General features: G+C 42.1%; 1 protein-coding gene across 3 annotated transcripts in view; it reads left to right on the top strand.

Annotated features, from left to right (window-relative positions):
- DIAPH3 (diaphanous related formin 3) overlaps positions 1–16,025 on the top strand; it is a 314,905-nt gene that overhangs the window by 25,446 nt on the left and 273,434 nt on the right. For all 3 annotated transcript variants that reach the window (XM_029057148.2, XM_029057147.2, XM_039911199.1), the window contains one exon: positions 3,568–3,747. In XM_029057148.2, coding sequence (XP_028912981.1) covers positions 3,568–3,747 — 180 coding nt within the window. The remainder of the gene's footprint in view (positions 1–3,567; positions 3,748–16,025) is intronic.

The raw sequence follows: 16,025 nt of genomic DNA, 5'->3' as shown, positions 1-16,025 counted from the left end.
CTCTCAGTTATGTTCTGGAGACCAGGAAATCATCAGTTCACTTAAGCAGAATACAGAGATTTGTTAACATCTATGCATTATTATTAAATCCATCGGCAAAATATGTATTGTGACCTGCTAGGCAAAATTGAGGTAAAGTAGGAGGGGTAAGGTGATATCCCTTTGCTCTTCCCTCCTCCCAGTCCCAAAGCACTTATGTACATATCTGTAATTTTATTTACTTATATTGATGTCTGTCTCCCCCACTCTATACTGTGAGCTCATTGTGGTCAGGGAATATCACTGGTTATTGTGTATTGTACTTTCCCAAGCACTTAGTACACTGCTCTGTACAGAGTAAGCACTCAATAAATATGACTGAATGAATGAATTGAATGTTTAGAACTTAGGTGCCTCTGGCTCCAAGGCCCGGGATCTTTCCATTAGGCCTCGCTGCTTTTCATTGTATTCTATTATTATCTGTTTAGTGGGACCCCAATCCTGATAAGTATGGGCAAAGGCCGAAAAATGTTACAAGAATTTTTACTGACTCAAAACAGTAGGACAAAACCCCGCCAAGATGATAATCCAAGGAAATTTCAAGGCGTTGGTGGGTAGTGATGCTGAAATGTGGAAAGCTAAAAGACAACAGCTATTACTATTCAACAAGTATGGCATATATGAGTTTTGGTATTACAACTTATGTTCTGTCTCTCAAATGTGAGAAAAATATAGTGGAGTTACCCATTTTCTAAATGATGGTATTGATTATTTTGACTTTTAGCTGGGCTTGAAAGATCATTGCATTGATGAGATGTGCTCAAAGCTGGGCTAACAATTGATGGTATTTGTTGTACACTTACAGTGTGCAGAACACTGTACTAAGCGCTTGGGAGAGTATAATATAACAGAGTTAGGGAGCACATATCCTGTCCACAAGGAGCTTATATAGGCTTTGACCTAAGGTTGGGGTCAGATGGATGCAGGAGAAAGCACTTAATACAGTACTCTGCACACTGTAAGACCTGAAATTCAATTGGTTAACATTAGGGACTATGGGCCTAAAATAAGGTACCCTCTCCCCAAACACCCTACCAAAGGGCCTCCCTAGGCTTCTGCTGAAACTTTCCCCTCCATCAGCTTTTGCACAAACTGTCCAAGCGACACATACTGTTTCTTGTGCTCAACTTGGAGCATATAGGGGCAGCCCTGGAGCCAGGAAGAGCAAGGGAGGTTTGAGGCAAGAACTGGGCAAGGGTAGCAGGAGGCTGATGGGGTGGGAAGAAAGGGGATTGCTTGTTGGGTGCAGTCCAGTGAGGAGGAGATAAGAGCCATCAGGTCAGCTATTACTATCCCACTATATCATGAGACCTCTGTGGGCCAGGAATCCCATTTTGTTTATCCCTAATTTTATAGTTTCCCAGCCAACAGTATAGTACTTACCAACAGTAGGCACTCAAATGTCATTGCATGGATTGATTAGATCTTGATAAAAAGTTTCTGAGAGGAACAGTGGTGAAAGTAGCCTCAAGTAATCTCTTAGCTCACTTATTTCCTCCTCTCTCGACTCTGCAACTCTTTTGTGTCACCTAAGCACTTGTGTACTCACACTCTCTGCCTTGTTTCATTTATATATGTATCTTTATGCTCTACCACTTCTCACTAACTATAATTGATTTTAGCATGTGGCTACCCAGAGGTAATATTACCCTGCTTCAAGATAGGCTACCTAGAGGTATCTCCAAGAACATGCCTGGAGAAACGTGGCTAAGCTTGCTTGCTTGCTTGTTTGGGGTGCAGTGAGAAGGAGTCAGGAAAGCTGTTGGCATCAGGGGAGGGAGTGGTAGGAGGGATTGAAAGTAGAAAATTTTGCTTGACTTACTTTGGGGCTGCTCTGTAAGTATTGGGACTCAACTGTCATTCAAGTCACAACATCACTAAAATCTGTTCTTTCGTTTCCATCCAACTGCTACCACGTTGATCCTAGCACTTATCTTCTGCTTTGACACTGACTTCATCAGCCTCCTTGCTAAGCTTCCTGCATCCTGTCTCTCCCCACACCAGTCCATACCTCAATTTACTGCTCAGATCACTTTTCTGCAAAAATGTTCAGTCCATGTTTTCCCCACTCCTCAACAACCTCCAGTGATTGCCCATCTACCTCTGCTTCAAACAGAAACTCTTATTATCAGCTTTAAAGTACTCAATCATCTTGCCCCCTCCTACCTTACCTCTCTGATTTCCTACTACAACCCAGCTGGCACACTTTGCTCCTCTAATGCCAACCTACTCCCTGTACCTTGATCTTGTCTTAGAACAGTGCTCAACATTTATAACAGTGCTTGGCACATAGTAAACACTTAACAAATACCATCATTATTATTATTGTTGTCTATCTCATCATTGACCTTTCACCAGTATCCTGCCTCTGCCCTGGAACATCCTCCCTCTTCTTATCTGACAGACCATCACTCTCCCCACCTTCAAGCCTTATTGAAGGTACATCTCCTGTAAGAGACCTTCCCTGACTAGGTCCTCATTTCCTCTTCTCCCACTTCTTTCTGCATTACCCTTGAACTTGGATTTGCACCCTTTATGCACCCCTTCTTCAGCCTACAGCACTTATGTACATATCCATAATTTATATTCATTTATTTCTCTCCTCACTAGACTGTAAGCCCAATGTGGGCTGAGAACGTGTCTAACAACTCTATTATATTCACCTCCCAAGCACTACATACAGGGCTCTCTGCACACAGTAAGCACTCAATAAATGCAGTCAATTGATATGGGAAAACAGTCCTTATGATTCAAGTGTGTTTTCAAGAAGCATAACATGGCAGCATGATTGGCTGGTTGCCCATACTAGAAGGCAGCAACATACACAGTGACATCTTTTTAATACAAACAGAATTTCCTGACTTTAATATACTAAATGCAAATACAACTATATATATTAATTTACAGGTAATGCTAAAGCTCTATTTTAGCCATCACTTCAGTCAGTTGTATTTTTGAGTATTAACTCTTTGCGAAGCACTGTGCTAAGCATTTGGGAGAGTTATTAGGTATAATCCGTGTCCTCAGGGTGTTTATCCAGCAGGGATGCATATGCTAAAATCAATTATAGTTAGTGAGAAGTGGTAGAGCATAAAGATTCGTATATAAATGAAACAAGGCAGAGAGTGTGAGTACACAAGTGCTTAGGTGACACAAAAGAGTTGCAGAGTGGAGAGAGGAGGAAATACGTGAGCTGAGAGATTACTTGTGGCTACTTTCACCACTGTTCCTCTCAAAAACTTTTTATCAAGATCTATCAATCCATGCAATGACATTTGAGTGCCTACTGTTGGTAAGTACTATACTGTTGGCTGGGAAACTATAAAATTAGGGATAAACAAAATGGAATTCCTGGCCCACAGAGGTCTCATGATATAAAAGAAGAGCTGGAAGGTTGGTGATGGATGCATGAGGAATGATTTGATATTCTTTTTGAAAAGAAGCTAGAAACTAACTGATTTCCTCAAGTATCCTACTGTTTGGAGCTCATGAAACAAACCTTTCCATCTGTTCTATTATTTCTTGCAGTTGGACAAGTTTGCTAGCATAAGAATTCCAGGAAGTAAAAAAGACAGACCTCCTCTCCCCAACATGAAGCAAGCACTCACCTCAACTAATGACTGGTCATCGACTTCTTCAGAGATGGTAGAGAACATTCCGAAACCATTGTCAGAGAAAGAAACCTTAGAACTCTTTGAAAAGATGATGGTAAGGTCTTCTTTTTGTGTGTGTATGTGTGTGGGTGAGAGAGAGAGAGAGAGAGAGAGAGAGTAGGAGGTGGGGGTGGGTAATTGGGAAAGAATTGGAGAGAATTTTTCCACAAAAAAATTTAACATATAATATTAGCCCACTTTGAGAATTATTTCTACTTTAATTTTTGGAAACTGAGGCTTTTTATGACATTTGTATATATTTCTATTGTCAAGACAGAGCTGTGTGGTGGTATATTTTCCAGGTAAGAATGTAGAAATGTTTTAGTATAACTTCATAAGGCTATTGATATGTTAAAAAAGCATCTTTGATTTGTTTACCTGGCTTCCTTAGTAAATCAAAGGTATAGGCTTGAATATGTAGTAATTCAGTAGAGGCATTTGCCTTTGTATAATTTGCTCTGTGCTAATGATAATAGTCTTTCAGTTTGGTGGTGGTGATGATACTATAACCTCGAGAATGCATATCTTTGAGAGGGTCTATTTCTGTACACTTGGTTCATGGAAATTCAGCTGGACACACCTGGGAGGGGGTTATCTTTCAGTAGGAAATGTTCTGGATTTGGTTTTGGCAATAGTATTGATGGTTTGTGTCCAACCATCCATACTCTTTTGCCTGTTTTACCTGTGCTTAGCAGCATGCTTTGCATTACAGGTGATAGTGGGAGAGAGGGTCAAGTCTGGGATCAAAGGAGAAGACTATCACTGAGACCCCAATTTTAGCAAACATCACTCTGCCCTAACCCATTTGGTAAGCCATCATTGAGCATAATACTCAGATTGGCTTAGTAAAGATTCAGAGAGGGGAGACTTTCTTCCAGCTTAATGCAAATAAACAAAAGTCCACAAAGAACAACAAAATCAATGCACAGTTGATCTCTGTTCATTCATTCATTAATTCATACTTATTGAGTGCTTACTGTGTGCAGAGCACTGTACTAAGCACTTGGAAAGTACAGTTAGGCAATAGAGGTAATCCTTACCCAGCAACGGGCTCACAGTCTAGAAGGGGGATACAGAAAACAAGTAGACAGGCATCAATACCATCAAGATAGATAAATAGAATTGTAGATATATACACAATAAAATAGAGTAATAAATATGTACAAATATACACATGCTGTGGGGAGGGGAAGGGGTAGAGCAGCGGGAGGGAGTAGGGGCAATGGGGAGGGAAGGAGGAGCAGAGGAAAAGGGAGGGCTCAGTCTGGGAAGGCCTCCTGGAGGAGGTGAGCTTTCAGTAGGGCTTTGAAGAGGGGAAGAGAGCTACTTTGGCATATGTGAGGAGGGAGGGCATTCCAGGCCAGAGGTAGGACGTGGGTCAGCGGTTGGTGGCGGGACAGATGAGAACGAAGCACTCTGAGGAGGTTAGCGGCAGAGGAGCGGAGTGTACGAGCTGGGCTGTTGAAAGAGAAAAGGGAGGTGAGGTAGGGGACAAGGTGAGAACTCTGGGGTAGATACAAGATAGATACATGTCCCACGTGGGGGTCAGTTTAAATAACAGAAGCCATAGAATTTGTACATAATATGTACATAAATGCTACCGGTGGATAGTTGGGTGGAGAGGGAGAAGGGGTGAATACTCCAGTGTTTCAGTGATGCTGAAATGGTAGGTGGGATATGTGTGTGTAATAGGATGGGAAGATGAAAGCTTTATTTGCAGTGTACAGATATTTGGAATCATACATAGTTTGGTCACTGAGTGGCCAGTTTCAGGCAATGAAAAAATGGGGAGGAAAGAAAAGAATTTTAGATATGTGAAATGGAGCCCACATGTGCTTCGGCTATTTATAGTTTATGTACTTTGGAGGAATTAGGGCAGGGTATCCAAGCTTCCTCAGACTCTTCCCCTACTTTTCCTAGGCTAAGCCAATGTAAGGACATGGTGTCAAAAGCCCTTTCCCTTTGGCTGTATTATCTGTTCCCACTGCTAAAGAGATTAACTTTTTTACACTACTTTTTTCATGGTATTTGTTAAGCTCCTACTATCTGCAGGGCACTGTAGTAAGTGCTGGGATAGGTGCAAGATAATCAATTTGGATGAGGTCTAAACCACATAGGGTGCACAGCCTTAATCCCCATTTTGTAAATGAGGTAATTGAGCCATAAATAAGTGACTTGCTCGAGGTCACACAGCAGACAAGTAGCAGAGCCAGGTTTAGAACCCAGGTCCTCTGACTCCCAGGCCCATGCACAAGTCACTTTCTTAGACTAGTAATGCTCCGTTTGAGCTCTGTGCTCTAAGAAAAGGTAGCCAAATTTTAAAATCCAGACAGCAATATTGGGCACCGGCTAAATAGGCAAAGCATGCTCTTTTTCTTTTGGGTTCCAGACTACTGACCCTGTTTAGGTCTTTTTTGCATTTGCAAGCCCAGTATCAGTTCCAATCCTCTTTTCTATATATTTATGAGTATATTTAAATCAAAATGACCCCAAGAAAGCCAAGTGTGATAGAGTAAATCAGGCACTTTAATTTTTTAATTTATATAAGGAATGATCTTTTTCCCCCACTTGAAATTTGGAAGTTTTTTTCCTGCCCTCCATGGAACTGTATAATTTGTTTCTTTCCTAAATTAATTCATTCAATAGTATTTATTGAGTGCTTACTATGTGCAGAGCACTGTATTAAGCGCTTGGAATGTACAAATCGGCAACAAATAGAGACAGTCCCTGCCCATCGACGGGCTTACAGTCAGGCAATAAATAGAATCAAGGGGATGTACATCTCATTAACAAAATAAATAGGGTAATAAAAATATATACAAATGAGTGGACGAGCACAGTGCTGAGGGGAAGGGAGAGGGGGAGGAGCAGAGGGAAAGGGGGGGAAAAGGGGGCTTAACTGAGAGGAGGTGAAGGCGAGGGGTAGAGAGGCAGCAGAGGGAGCAGAGGGAAAAGGGGAAGCTCAGTCTGGGAAGGCCTCTTGGAAGAGGTGAGCTCCCAGTAGGGCTTTGAAGAGGGGAAGAGAATTATTTTGGCGGAGGTGAGGAGGGAGGGCATGGGCCAGGGGTCGACGGCGGGATAGGCAAGAACAGGGGACGGTGAGGAGGTGGGCGGCAGAGGAGCGGAGACTGCGGGGTGGGCAGTAGAAAGAGAGAAGGGAGGAAAGGTAGGAGGGGGCAAGGTGATGGAGAGCCTTGTAGCCTAGAGTGAGAAGTTTTATTTTCGTGCGGAGGTTGATAGGTTTTTAAGATAGGTTGGAAGTTTTTAAGAAGGGGAGTGAAATGCCCAGAGCGTTTCTTCCGGAAGATGATCTGGGCAGCGGAATGAAGAATAGACTGGAGTGGGGAGAGAGGGGAGGAAGGGAGATCAGAGAGAAGGCTGACACAATAATCCAGCCAGGATATTATGTGAGCTTGTACCAGCATGATAGCCGTTTGGATGGAGAGGAAAGGGCGGATCTTGGCGGTATTATAAAGGCAAGTCTTGATGACGGATTGGATGTGTGGGGTGAACGAGAGAGCCAAGTCAAAGATGACACCGAGGTTGTGGGCTTGAGACACGGGAAGGATGGTCATATCATCCACCGTGATAGGGAAGTCAGGAAGAGGACAGGGCTTGGGAGGGAAGATAAGGAGCTCAGTTTCGGGCATGTTGAGTTTTAGGTGGTGGGCAGACATCCAGGTAGAGACGTCCTGGAGGCAGGAGGAGATACGAGCCTGAAGGGAGGAGGAGAGGACGGGGCAGATTTTAATGGGGTTCTGAAGATGGGGAGAGTGTTGGCTGTCAGATATGGAGGAGGATATTCTAGGTAGGAAGGAGGATGTAAAGGATTGATGGCAGATAATAATGTTGGTATTTGTTAAGCGCTTACTATGTGCAGAGCACTGTTCTAAGTGCTAGGGTAGATACAGGGTAATCAATTGGTCCCACATGAGGCTCACAGTCCTTTTACACATTTTACAGATGAGATTAGAACAAGGGACAGTGAGTAGATTGGTATTAGAGGCAAGAAGTGTCCAGGCTGGGTTGTAATGGGATAAATGAAGGGGAGGGAGCATCCATTGGAGGCATGTAAGGAGACATGTGTAGGATTATTTCTATTTATTTTTTTAGAAAAATACTATTGAATGAATTGAATGAATGATTATTTCTATTTATTTTTTTAGAAAAATGATCTGGCAGCAGAGTGACGTTTGAGCTGGAAGGGTGAAAGATTGGAGGCAGGGAAGCCAGCAAGAAGGCTAATGCAGTAGTCAAGGTGTTCTTTGGTCAGCATGATAGTTTAGATGGAGAGGAAAGGGTGGATTCTAGACATGTTGTGAAGGTGGAACTGACAGGTTTTAGTGACAGACTGAATATGCAGGTTGAATGAGAAAGACGAGTCGAGGATAATGGTAAGATTGCGGACTTTTTGCTACAGGGAGGCTAGTGGTGTTGTGTATGGTGATTGAGAAGGTGAGGAGCTCTGTTTTGCTCATGTTAAGTTTGAGATGTTGGCAGGACATCCAAACAGAGAGAGATGTCCTGAAGGCAGGAGAAAATGTGAGATTATAGAGGACAGGGCTATTTCTAACACAGAAGCAGCGTGACCTAGAACAGGAATAGCATGGGTATGGGAGTCAGAAGGACCTGGGCTCTAATGCTGGCTATGCTACTTTTCTGCTGGGTGATCTTGGGCAAGTCACTTGACTTCTCTGTGCTTCAGTTATCTTATTTGTAAAATAGGTATACTGACTGTGAGTCCCATGTGGGACACGGTCAGTGTCCAATCTGATTATCATTTATCTACCCAGTACTTAGTACAGTGTCTGGCACATAGTAAGTGCTTAAGAAATAAAAAACGTATCATCTACTGAATTTGGCAAAGCACTTCCAATTTCAAGAAACAAAGCAAAGCACTCAAACTGCACTATGGCCCGGAAAAAGATGGAAATCATGCACACACTATGTGGAAATGATGCAAGTCATATAATGGTCTTATTAGTCTCAGAGAAAAACTTGAATTAAAGAAGTTCATCTAATTCCAAAGCTTATATATGGCTCAACAAATGTTGGCTTATTTCACCAGTCAAATAAGACTATCAATCTTCAATCTGTCTCTGTTTATTTGTTTGCTTGGGTTTGTTTTATGCCTCTTTTTAATACTTCTCTGCCTTTCCTCAACTACGTTGGTTAATTACAGGCTGAATAAAGGTGGTAGTCATCCTGTCAACCCTAATTATATATCTAACCTGTCTAAGTAGACAAGTGTATTTGTTGAGACTTCCATATATAGTCTTAAACGGTTTGTTAATGGACACCTAATTTTTGCATTTGAATTGCACAGTGATCTTACTATAAATTGAGGTGATTTACTCCAGGAATGATCAGTCTGTGTGGTCTATATGTAGAGACGCTAATGGATCTTGTGTTTTTGGGTGTCTGGTGTACCTTAGCTTCTCTAAAATTCTAATCAGACTATTACCTGAATTGGTTTCGTCAATTCTGATTACTGATGCTATGGGTTTGCTGAGCAATTAAGTAACATTCTGATCTCTTTGGACATACTTCAAGCCAATAGCTGAATGATTAGGTACTCTTTTCAAGATTCTGTCCACTAAATTTGTCTGGGAATCTATGTATCTGCTTTATGTGCTTCCCAGACATGATCTGGAAACCAAGAGTTGAATATGTTCAAAATAAGAGCACAGAGTTCAAGTTAAATAATGATAGTTTTATAATTTTTATATTACGGAGCACAAAATGTGTTTTAGGGATAATGGGGTATGCATTTTTAAGTATTTAAGCCCATGAGTTTACATGTGATATTGTTCTTCCTTACAATTTGGCCTGGAATTGGATCTCCATTCCACTTCATAACCAACAGACCACTACTCTCTGGACTTTAAACCATCCTAAACTCATATTTACTTTGAGTCTTTCCTTGATTAAACCCTCACTTTCCCCTTCCTGTCCTCCCCTCTGTGTCACTTATGTTCTTGGATCTATACCTCTTAAGACTTGATATTCACCCCTCCCGCAGCACATATCCTTATGGTCTGCAATTTTCCCTATCTATATTTATTTTGTATGACTCCCCATTTAGTTTGTAAGCCCCCTGTAGGCAGGGACTCTACTGTATTCTCCCAAGTGCTTGGTACCGGGCTCTTCAACTCAATAAATACTCTTGATTTTATTTGGGTCTTAACCTGCCCTTTTCTAAACTTGGAGGATTTCAGAACAATAAGGAATTCTGAGACACTACTCCAGTTTTTCTGAAATTGGCTGGACGACATCTAAGCCACTTTAAAGAAGCAGCATGGCCTAGTGGAAAGAGCATGGGCCTGGGAGTCGGAGGACCTGGATTTGAATTCTGGCTCTGGCACTTGTCTGCTGTGTGACCTTGGGGAAGTTACTTCACTTACCTCAGTTCCTCAGTTACCTTATCTGTAAAACTGTGAGCCCCATGTAGGTCATGAACTGTGTCCAACCTGATTAACTGGTGTCTACTCTAGTGCTTAGAACAGTGCTTGGAACAAAGTAAGCACTTAACAAATAGCATCATCATTAATTATTATTTAGGCTTGCTGACAAGTCACTGAAGCTGCAGCCCCACGCCAATACATATTTGCATAGTGGCTAAGAGAACATCAGTTGGGCCCCTATTTCCCCAAATAATTGGCTCAGTTCAGCCCTTTGTCCCTAAGTTGTCTCGAGGTCTCAACTCTCTTTTATCCACAGCACTGGTCGTCAGTTAGCCCCATAGTCCTCCCCATGAATGAGTCTTGGAGACTGCACATTTCTCTCCTCTAATGCCAGCCTTCTCACTCTACCTCTATCTTGTCTGACTGCTGACCTCTTGCCCAGTTCTGCCTTTGCCCTAGAACACCCTCCATCCTCACATCCAACAGACAATGACTCTCCCCTCCCTTCAAAGTCTTACTGAAAGTAAGAGCTTTCAGCACATCTCCAAGAGGCCTTCCCTGACTAAGCCCTCCTTTTCTCTTCTCCCACTCCCTTCTTCATCACCCTGACTTGCTCCCTTTATTTATTCCCCCTCTCAGTCCCGCGGTACTTAAGTATATATCTGTAATTTATATTAATGTCTGTCTCCCTGTCTATACTGTAAGGTCATTGTGGGCAAAGAATGTATCTGTTTTTTGTTGTATTCTCCCAAGCATTTAGTTTTAATTTGTGTAAATATGCGTGTACTGAATGCTCTAGCCCTTAGAGTTGGATTTTTAAATATAACCCCGAAGCCGGGTAATGGGAATTCTTAGCTCGTGCTTGCTGGTCCTGGCAGTTTGAACGACCACAGAAATGCAATTACGAGCAGCCGAGAGCAAATCCCATTTTAAGGTGCATGTATAATGAATGATTCTTGGGGCAGTCAATGGTAATTAGAGAGATTTCCCTCCTTTGCTGGGATTGGTGCCTCCTGATGGTAAGGCTGGCTCCTCTGAAAAGACCGTGGGTTAGGGTCCTGGTGATTCGGGCCCCTGGGCCCGGGGAGGTACAGGGCACTTGCTGTCGGGGAGCTGTAGGAGAAGATGGAGAGATGAATGACAAAGCAGGGCTGGTGGGGTTGGGGTGGGGGTTGTCAATCCCTCTAGACTGTAAATTTGTTGTGGAAAGGGAAAGTGTCTGTTTATTGTTGTATTGTACTCTCCCAAATGCTTAGTACAGTGCTTTGCACACTGTAAGCACTCAATAAATATGATTAAATGAATGCAGTGTTCTGCACACAGTTAGTGCTCAATAAATATGGTTGACTGACATTTCTGGTAATTCCTTGACACTACAAAAACCACCTGTGTGCCCTGAGTGAAGCTCCAGGCCCTTGCTGCTGTTACCATTCAATGAGCCACTCAATGAGCCACTTACGGGAAGCAGAACACCAAACTAAGCTCTCAAGGTTGTTCAACACAAGCATCTCTTGCATAGTTATTGTTCTAGATACTATTCGTTATACATAAAACAAATTCCTCTAGGTTTAATTGAAACTCCTTTTCACTTTTTTTTTGTGGTCACATCCATTGTTCTGAATGGTAAAGTTTTGTTTTTTTTTTTTGAAATGTCTCCATTCTTTGAATTTATATATTAAAAAATTAGGGTGGTAAGAACACATATGAGTCTCAGTTGGAGAATAAACATGAAATAACAGTGGAAAACTGGACTTTTCATAAAATATGAACCGTAGACTATAAACTCCTTGTGGATGGAGATTGTCTACGAATTCTGCTGCGTTTTGCTTAGTTCAGAGGTCTGTGTGCAGAAAGTGCCAATATCAAACTGGCCCATATCAAAATATCAGAATGCAGTGCCAGCAGCATGACCTAATGGAAAGAGCACAGGGAGTCACTGAGACCTAGGTTCTAATCCCAACAGTGCCACTTATCTGCTTTAGGACCTTGAGCAAGAGACTTAATTTCTCTGTGCCTCAGTTTCTGCATGTAAAAATGGATATATGGTACATGTTCAGAATGGCTTAAACAGAACTTATTATCTTTCCTCTCAAACCTTGTCCTCCTGCTCACTTTCCCATCACTGTTGCACCACTACCATCCTTCCTGTCTCATAAGCCTGTAACCTTGGCGTTATCCTGGTCCCTCTCTCTCGTTCCACCCACAGATTCAAGCCATCACCAAATCCTGTCAGTTCTACCATCACAACATCGCTAAAATCCACCCTTCCAAACTACTACTATATTGATGTAAGCACTTACCTTATCCTGCCTTTATTATATCAGCCTTCTTCCTGACCTCCCTCCTTCCTATTTCCAGTCCAGTCCATACTGCATTCTGCTGTTCGAATCATTTTCTTTCAAAAATGCTCAGACCATGTTTCTCCACTGCTCGAGAAACTCCAGTGGTTGCCCATCCACCTACTCATCAAGCAAAAACTCCTCACCATTGGCTTTAAAGCACTTAACCACCTCACCTTAACCCTCCTACCTCACCTCGCTGCTCTCTTACTACCCCCCAGCCCACACACTTCATTCCTCTTGTGCTAACCTTCTCACTGTACCTCAGTTTCATCTGTCTCGCTGCCGACCTCTCGCCCATATCCTACCTCTGTCCTGGAACACCCTCCCTCCTCATATCAGACAAGATAATTGCTCTCCCCCACTTCAAAGCTTTCCTGAAGACACATCTCCTCCAGGAAGCCTTCCCTGATTGAGTCCTCCTCTTCTCCCACTCCCTTCTGCTCTGCTCATACTTGCTTCTTCATTCATCCTCCCTCCCTTCCCCATAGCGCACACACACACACACACATATATGTATATATATATATATATAAATATAACTATATATATCTCTGTAATTTATGTATTCATTTTTCTATTTATTTATGTTAATGTATGTATCCCCCTCTAGACTGTGTGCTCATTTTGGGCAAGGAATATGTCTGATATTATATTGTATTCTCCCAAGTGCTTAGTACAGTGCTTTGCGGACAGTAAGCACAATAAATACTATTAATAACAATGCTCTCCTTCCCCATTTGACTGAGCCTCTTGTGGGACAGGGACTGGTTTATCTGGTATCTACCTCAGTGCTTAGAACAGTGCTTGGCACATAGTAAACTCTTAACTTTCATTCATTCATACAATAGTATTTATTGAGCGCTTACTATGTGCAGAGCACTGTACTAAGCGCTTGGGATAAACAAGTCGGCAACAGATAGAGACAGTCCCTGCCGTTTGACGGGCTTACAGTCTAATCAGGGGAGACGGACAGACAAGAACAACAACTGCTATTTTGATTATTATGATAATGACACTTTTATGGTTACATTTATGTTTCACATCAATCAATAGTATTTGTTGAGCACTTACTATTTGCAGAGCACTGTTCTAAGCATTTGGGAGAGTAAAATACAAGACAATAAGCAGATATGTTCCCTGCCCATAATGAGCTTACACTCTAGAGTACTCTATACCAGGTAAATAATCAAATAAGAAACTAATTTTGTTTCTGGAAAATATTTTTTAAGTGCCAAGAATTTCTTAAGTTATATAATATGGAGCTGTGCTTTGTGGGAATATATCTTGTCAGTTGTCACAGTTTTTCTTCAAGTGCAGAATTTGAAAAACTGAAGTACATGAGGCTAAAAACTTAAAAGGACAACTCAAATACTAAGAAGGAAAGATACAGTATAAAAGTATAAGGCAATTGTCAAGTTGATTCATGGGTTTGTGTTTACCAGAGGGATAATATCAATGCTAAGCTGCTCCTTCTAGGTCCAGATAAATGTGAAAATAAAAGATTTGAGAGCATTGAATTTTTGTCTTTTGGGAGTTTATACATCTAAGAAACTGATTAGAGAACTGACTTAGGATGGTAAACAGTGTTTTAGCCAAATGGATAGGTGAAGTAACAATAGTTTTAAAAAAATAAATCTATCATAATATGTTTAAATAACATGTTTGATCCATTTGGTGAGGCCAATAACTTCATTTATCGTGAATGTATACTGCCTAGCTTTTTTTTTTTATTATCTTTTATCAGAACTGTTTCTTCCCAAGTCAGATGGTTAAATAAATTGCAATTAGAGGATGGATGATTTCCTCCTTTTACTAGAATTTATTGACAACTATTTATTGTTTTGATTAGGTCGCAGTGACTGGCAGGTAAAGATTGCATTACTGATTTGCCTGATTAAATGTGCTTCTGCAGTCACCTTAGTCTCATCAGTTCTATAGTACTAAGGTACTAAGGTAAATTTAGGTGTCAAACTTCTGAACTCTATTATTGGTGCCAATAATCTATAATAGTTTGTGAGCAAGTAGTAATTAAGTTCTTTATTTGATCTTTTGCAGCGAGGGAAATTACGGTTGGCAGGAGTATGGAAGTAAGGTAGATAATAATAATAATAATAATAATAATGTTGGTATTTGTTAATAATAATAATAATAATAATAATGTTGGTATTTGTTAAGCGCTTACTATGTGCCGAGCACTGTTCTAAGCGCTGGGGTAGACACAGGGGAATCAAGTTGTCCCACGTAGGGCTCACAGTCTTAATCCCCATTTTACAGATGAGGGAACTGAGGCACCGAGAAGTTAAGTGACTTGCCCAAAGTCACACAGCTGGCAAGTGGCAGAGCCAGGGTTTGAACCCATGACCTCTGACTCCAAAGCCTGTGCTCTTTCCAGTGAGCCACGCTGCTTCTCATTCTCATTTGTTAAGCACTTACTATGTGCCGAGCACTGTTCTAAGCGCTGGGGTAGACACAGGGTAAGCAGGATGTCCCACGTGGGGCTCACAGTCTTAATCCCCATTTTACAGATGAGGTAACTGAGGCACAGAGAAGTTAAATGACTTGCCCTGGAAGGGTACCAAATAATAATAAGAGTAATGATGACATTTATTAAGCGCTTACTATCTGTCAAGCACTGTGCTAAACTCTGGGGTAGATAAAAGCTAATCAGGTTGACACAGCCCCATCCTACATGGGGTTCACAGTCTTAATTCCCATTAGAGAAGCAGTGTGGCTCAGTAGAAAGAGCACGGGTTTAGGAGTCATAGGTCATGGGTTCTAATCCTGGCTCCGCCACCTGTCAGCTGTGTGACTTTGGGCAAGTCACTTCACTTCTCTGTGCCTCAGTTATCTAATCTGTAAAATTGGGATTATTCATTCATTCAATAGTATTTATTGAGTGCTTACTATGTGCAGAGCACTGTACTAAGCGCTTGGAATGAACAAGTCGGCAACAGATAGAGACAGTCCCTACCGTTTGACGGGCTTACAGTCTAATCGGGGGAGACGGACAGACAAGAACAATGGCAATAAATAGAGTCAAGGGGAAGAACATCTCGTAAAAATAATGGCAACTAAATAGAATCAAGGCGATGTACATTTCATTAACAAAATAAATAGGGTAATGAAAATATATACAGTTGAGCGGACGAGTACAGTGCTGAGGGGATGGGAAGGGAGGGGGGAGGAGCAGAGTGAAATGGAGAGAAAAGAGGGTTAAGCTGCGGAGAGGTGAAGGGGGGGTGGTAGATGGAGTAGAGGGAGAAGAGGAGCTCAGTCTGGGAAGGCCTCTTGGAGGAGGTGAGTTTTAAGTAGGGTTTTGAAGAGGGGAAGAGAATCAGTTTGGCGGAGGTGAGGAGGGAGGGTGTTCCAGGACCGCGGGAGGACGTGGCCCAGGGGTCGATGGCGGGATAGGTGAGACCGAGGGATGGTGAAGAGGTGGACGGCAGAGGAGCGGAGCGTGCGGGGTGGGCGATAGAAAGAGAGAAGGGAGGAGAGGTAGGAAGGGGCAAGGTGATGTAGAGCCTTGAAGCCTAGAGTGAGGAGTTTTTGTTTGGAGTGGAGGTCGATAGGCAACCACTGGAGTTGTT

This window comes from Ornithorhynchus anatinus, chromosome 2, assembly GCF_004115215.2.
Source record: "Ornithorhynchus anatinus isolate Pmale09 chromosome 2, mOrnAna1.pri.v4, whole genome shotgun sequence".
In the NCBI taxonomy this organism is placed as follows: domain Eukaryota; kingdom Metazoa; phylum Chordata; class Mammalia; order Monotremata; family Ornithorhynchidae; genus Ornithorhynchus; species Ornithorhynchus anatinus.
This window is presented reverse-complemented; position numbering and strand designations above follow the sequence as displayed.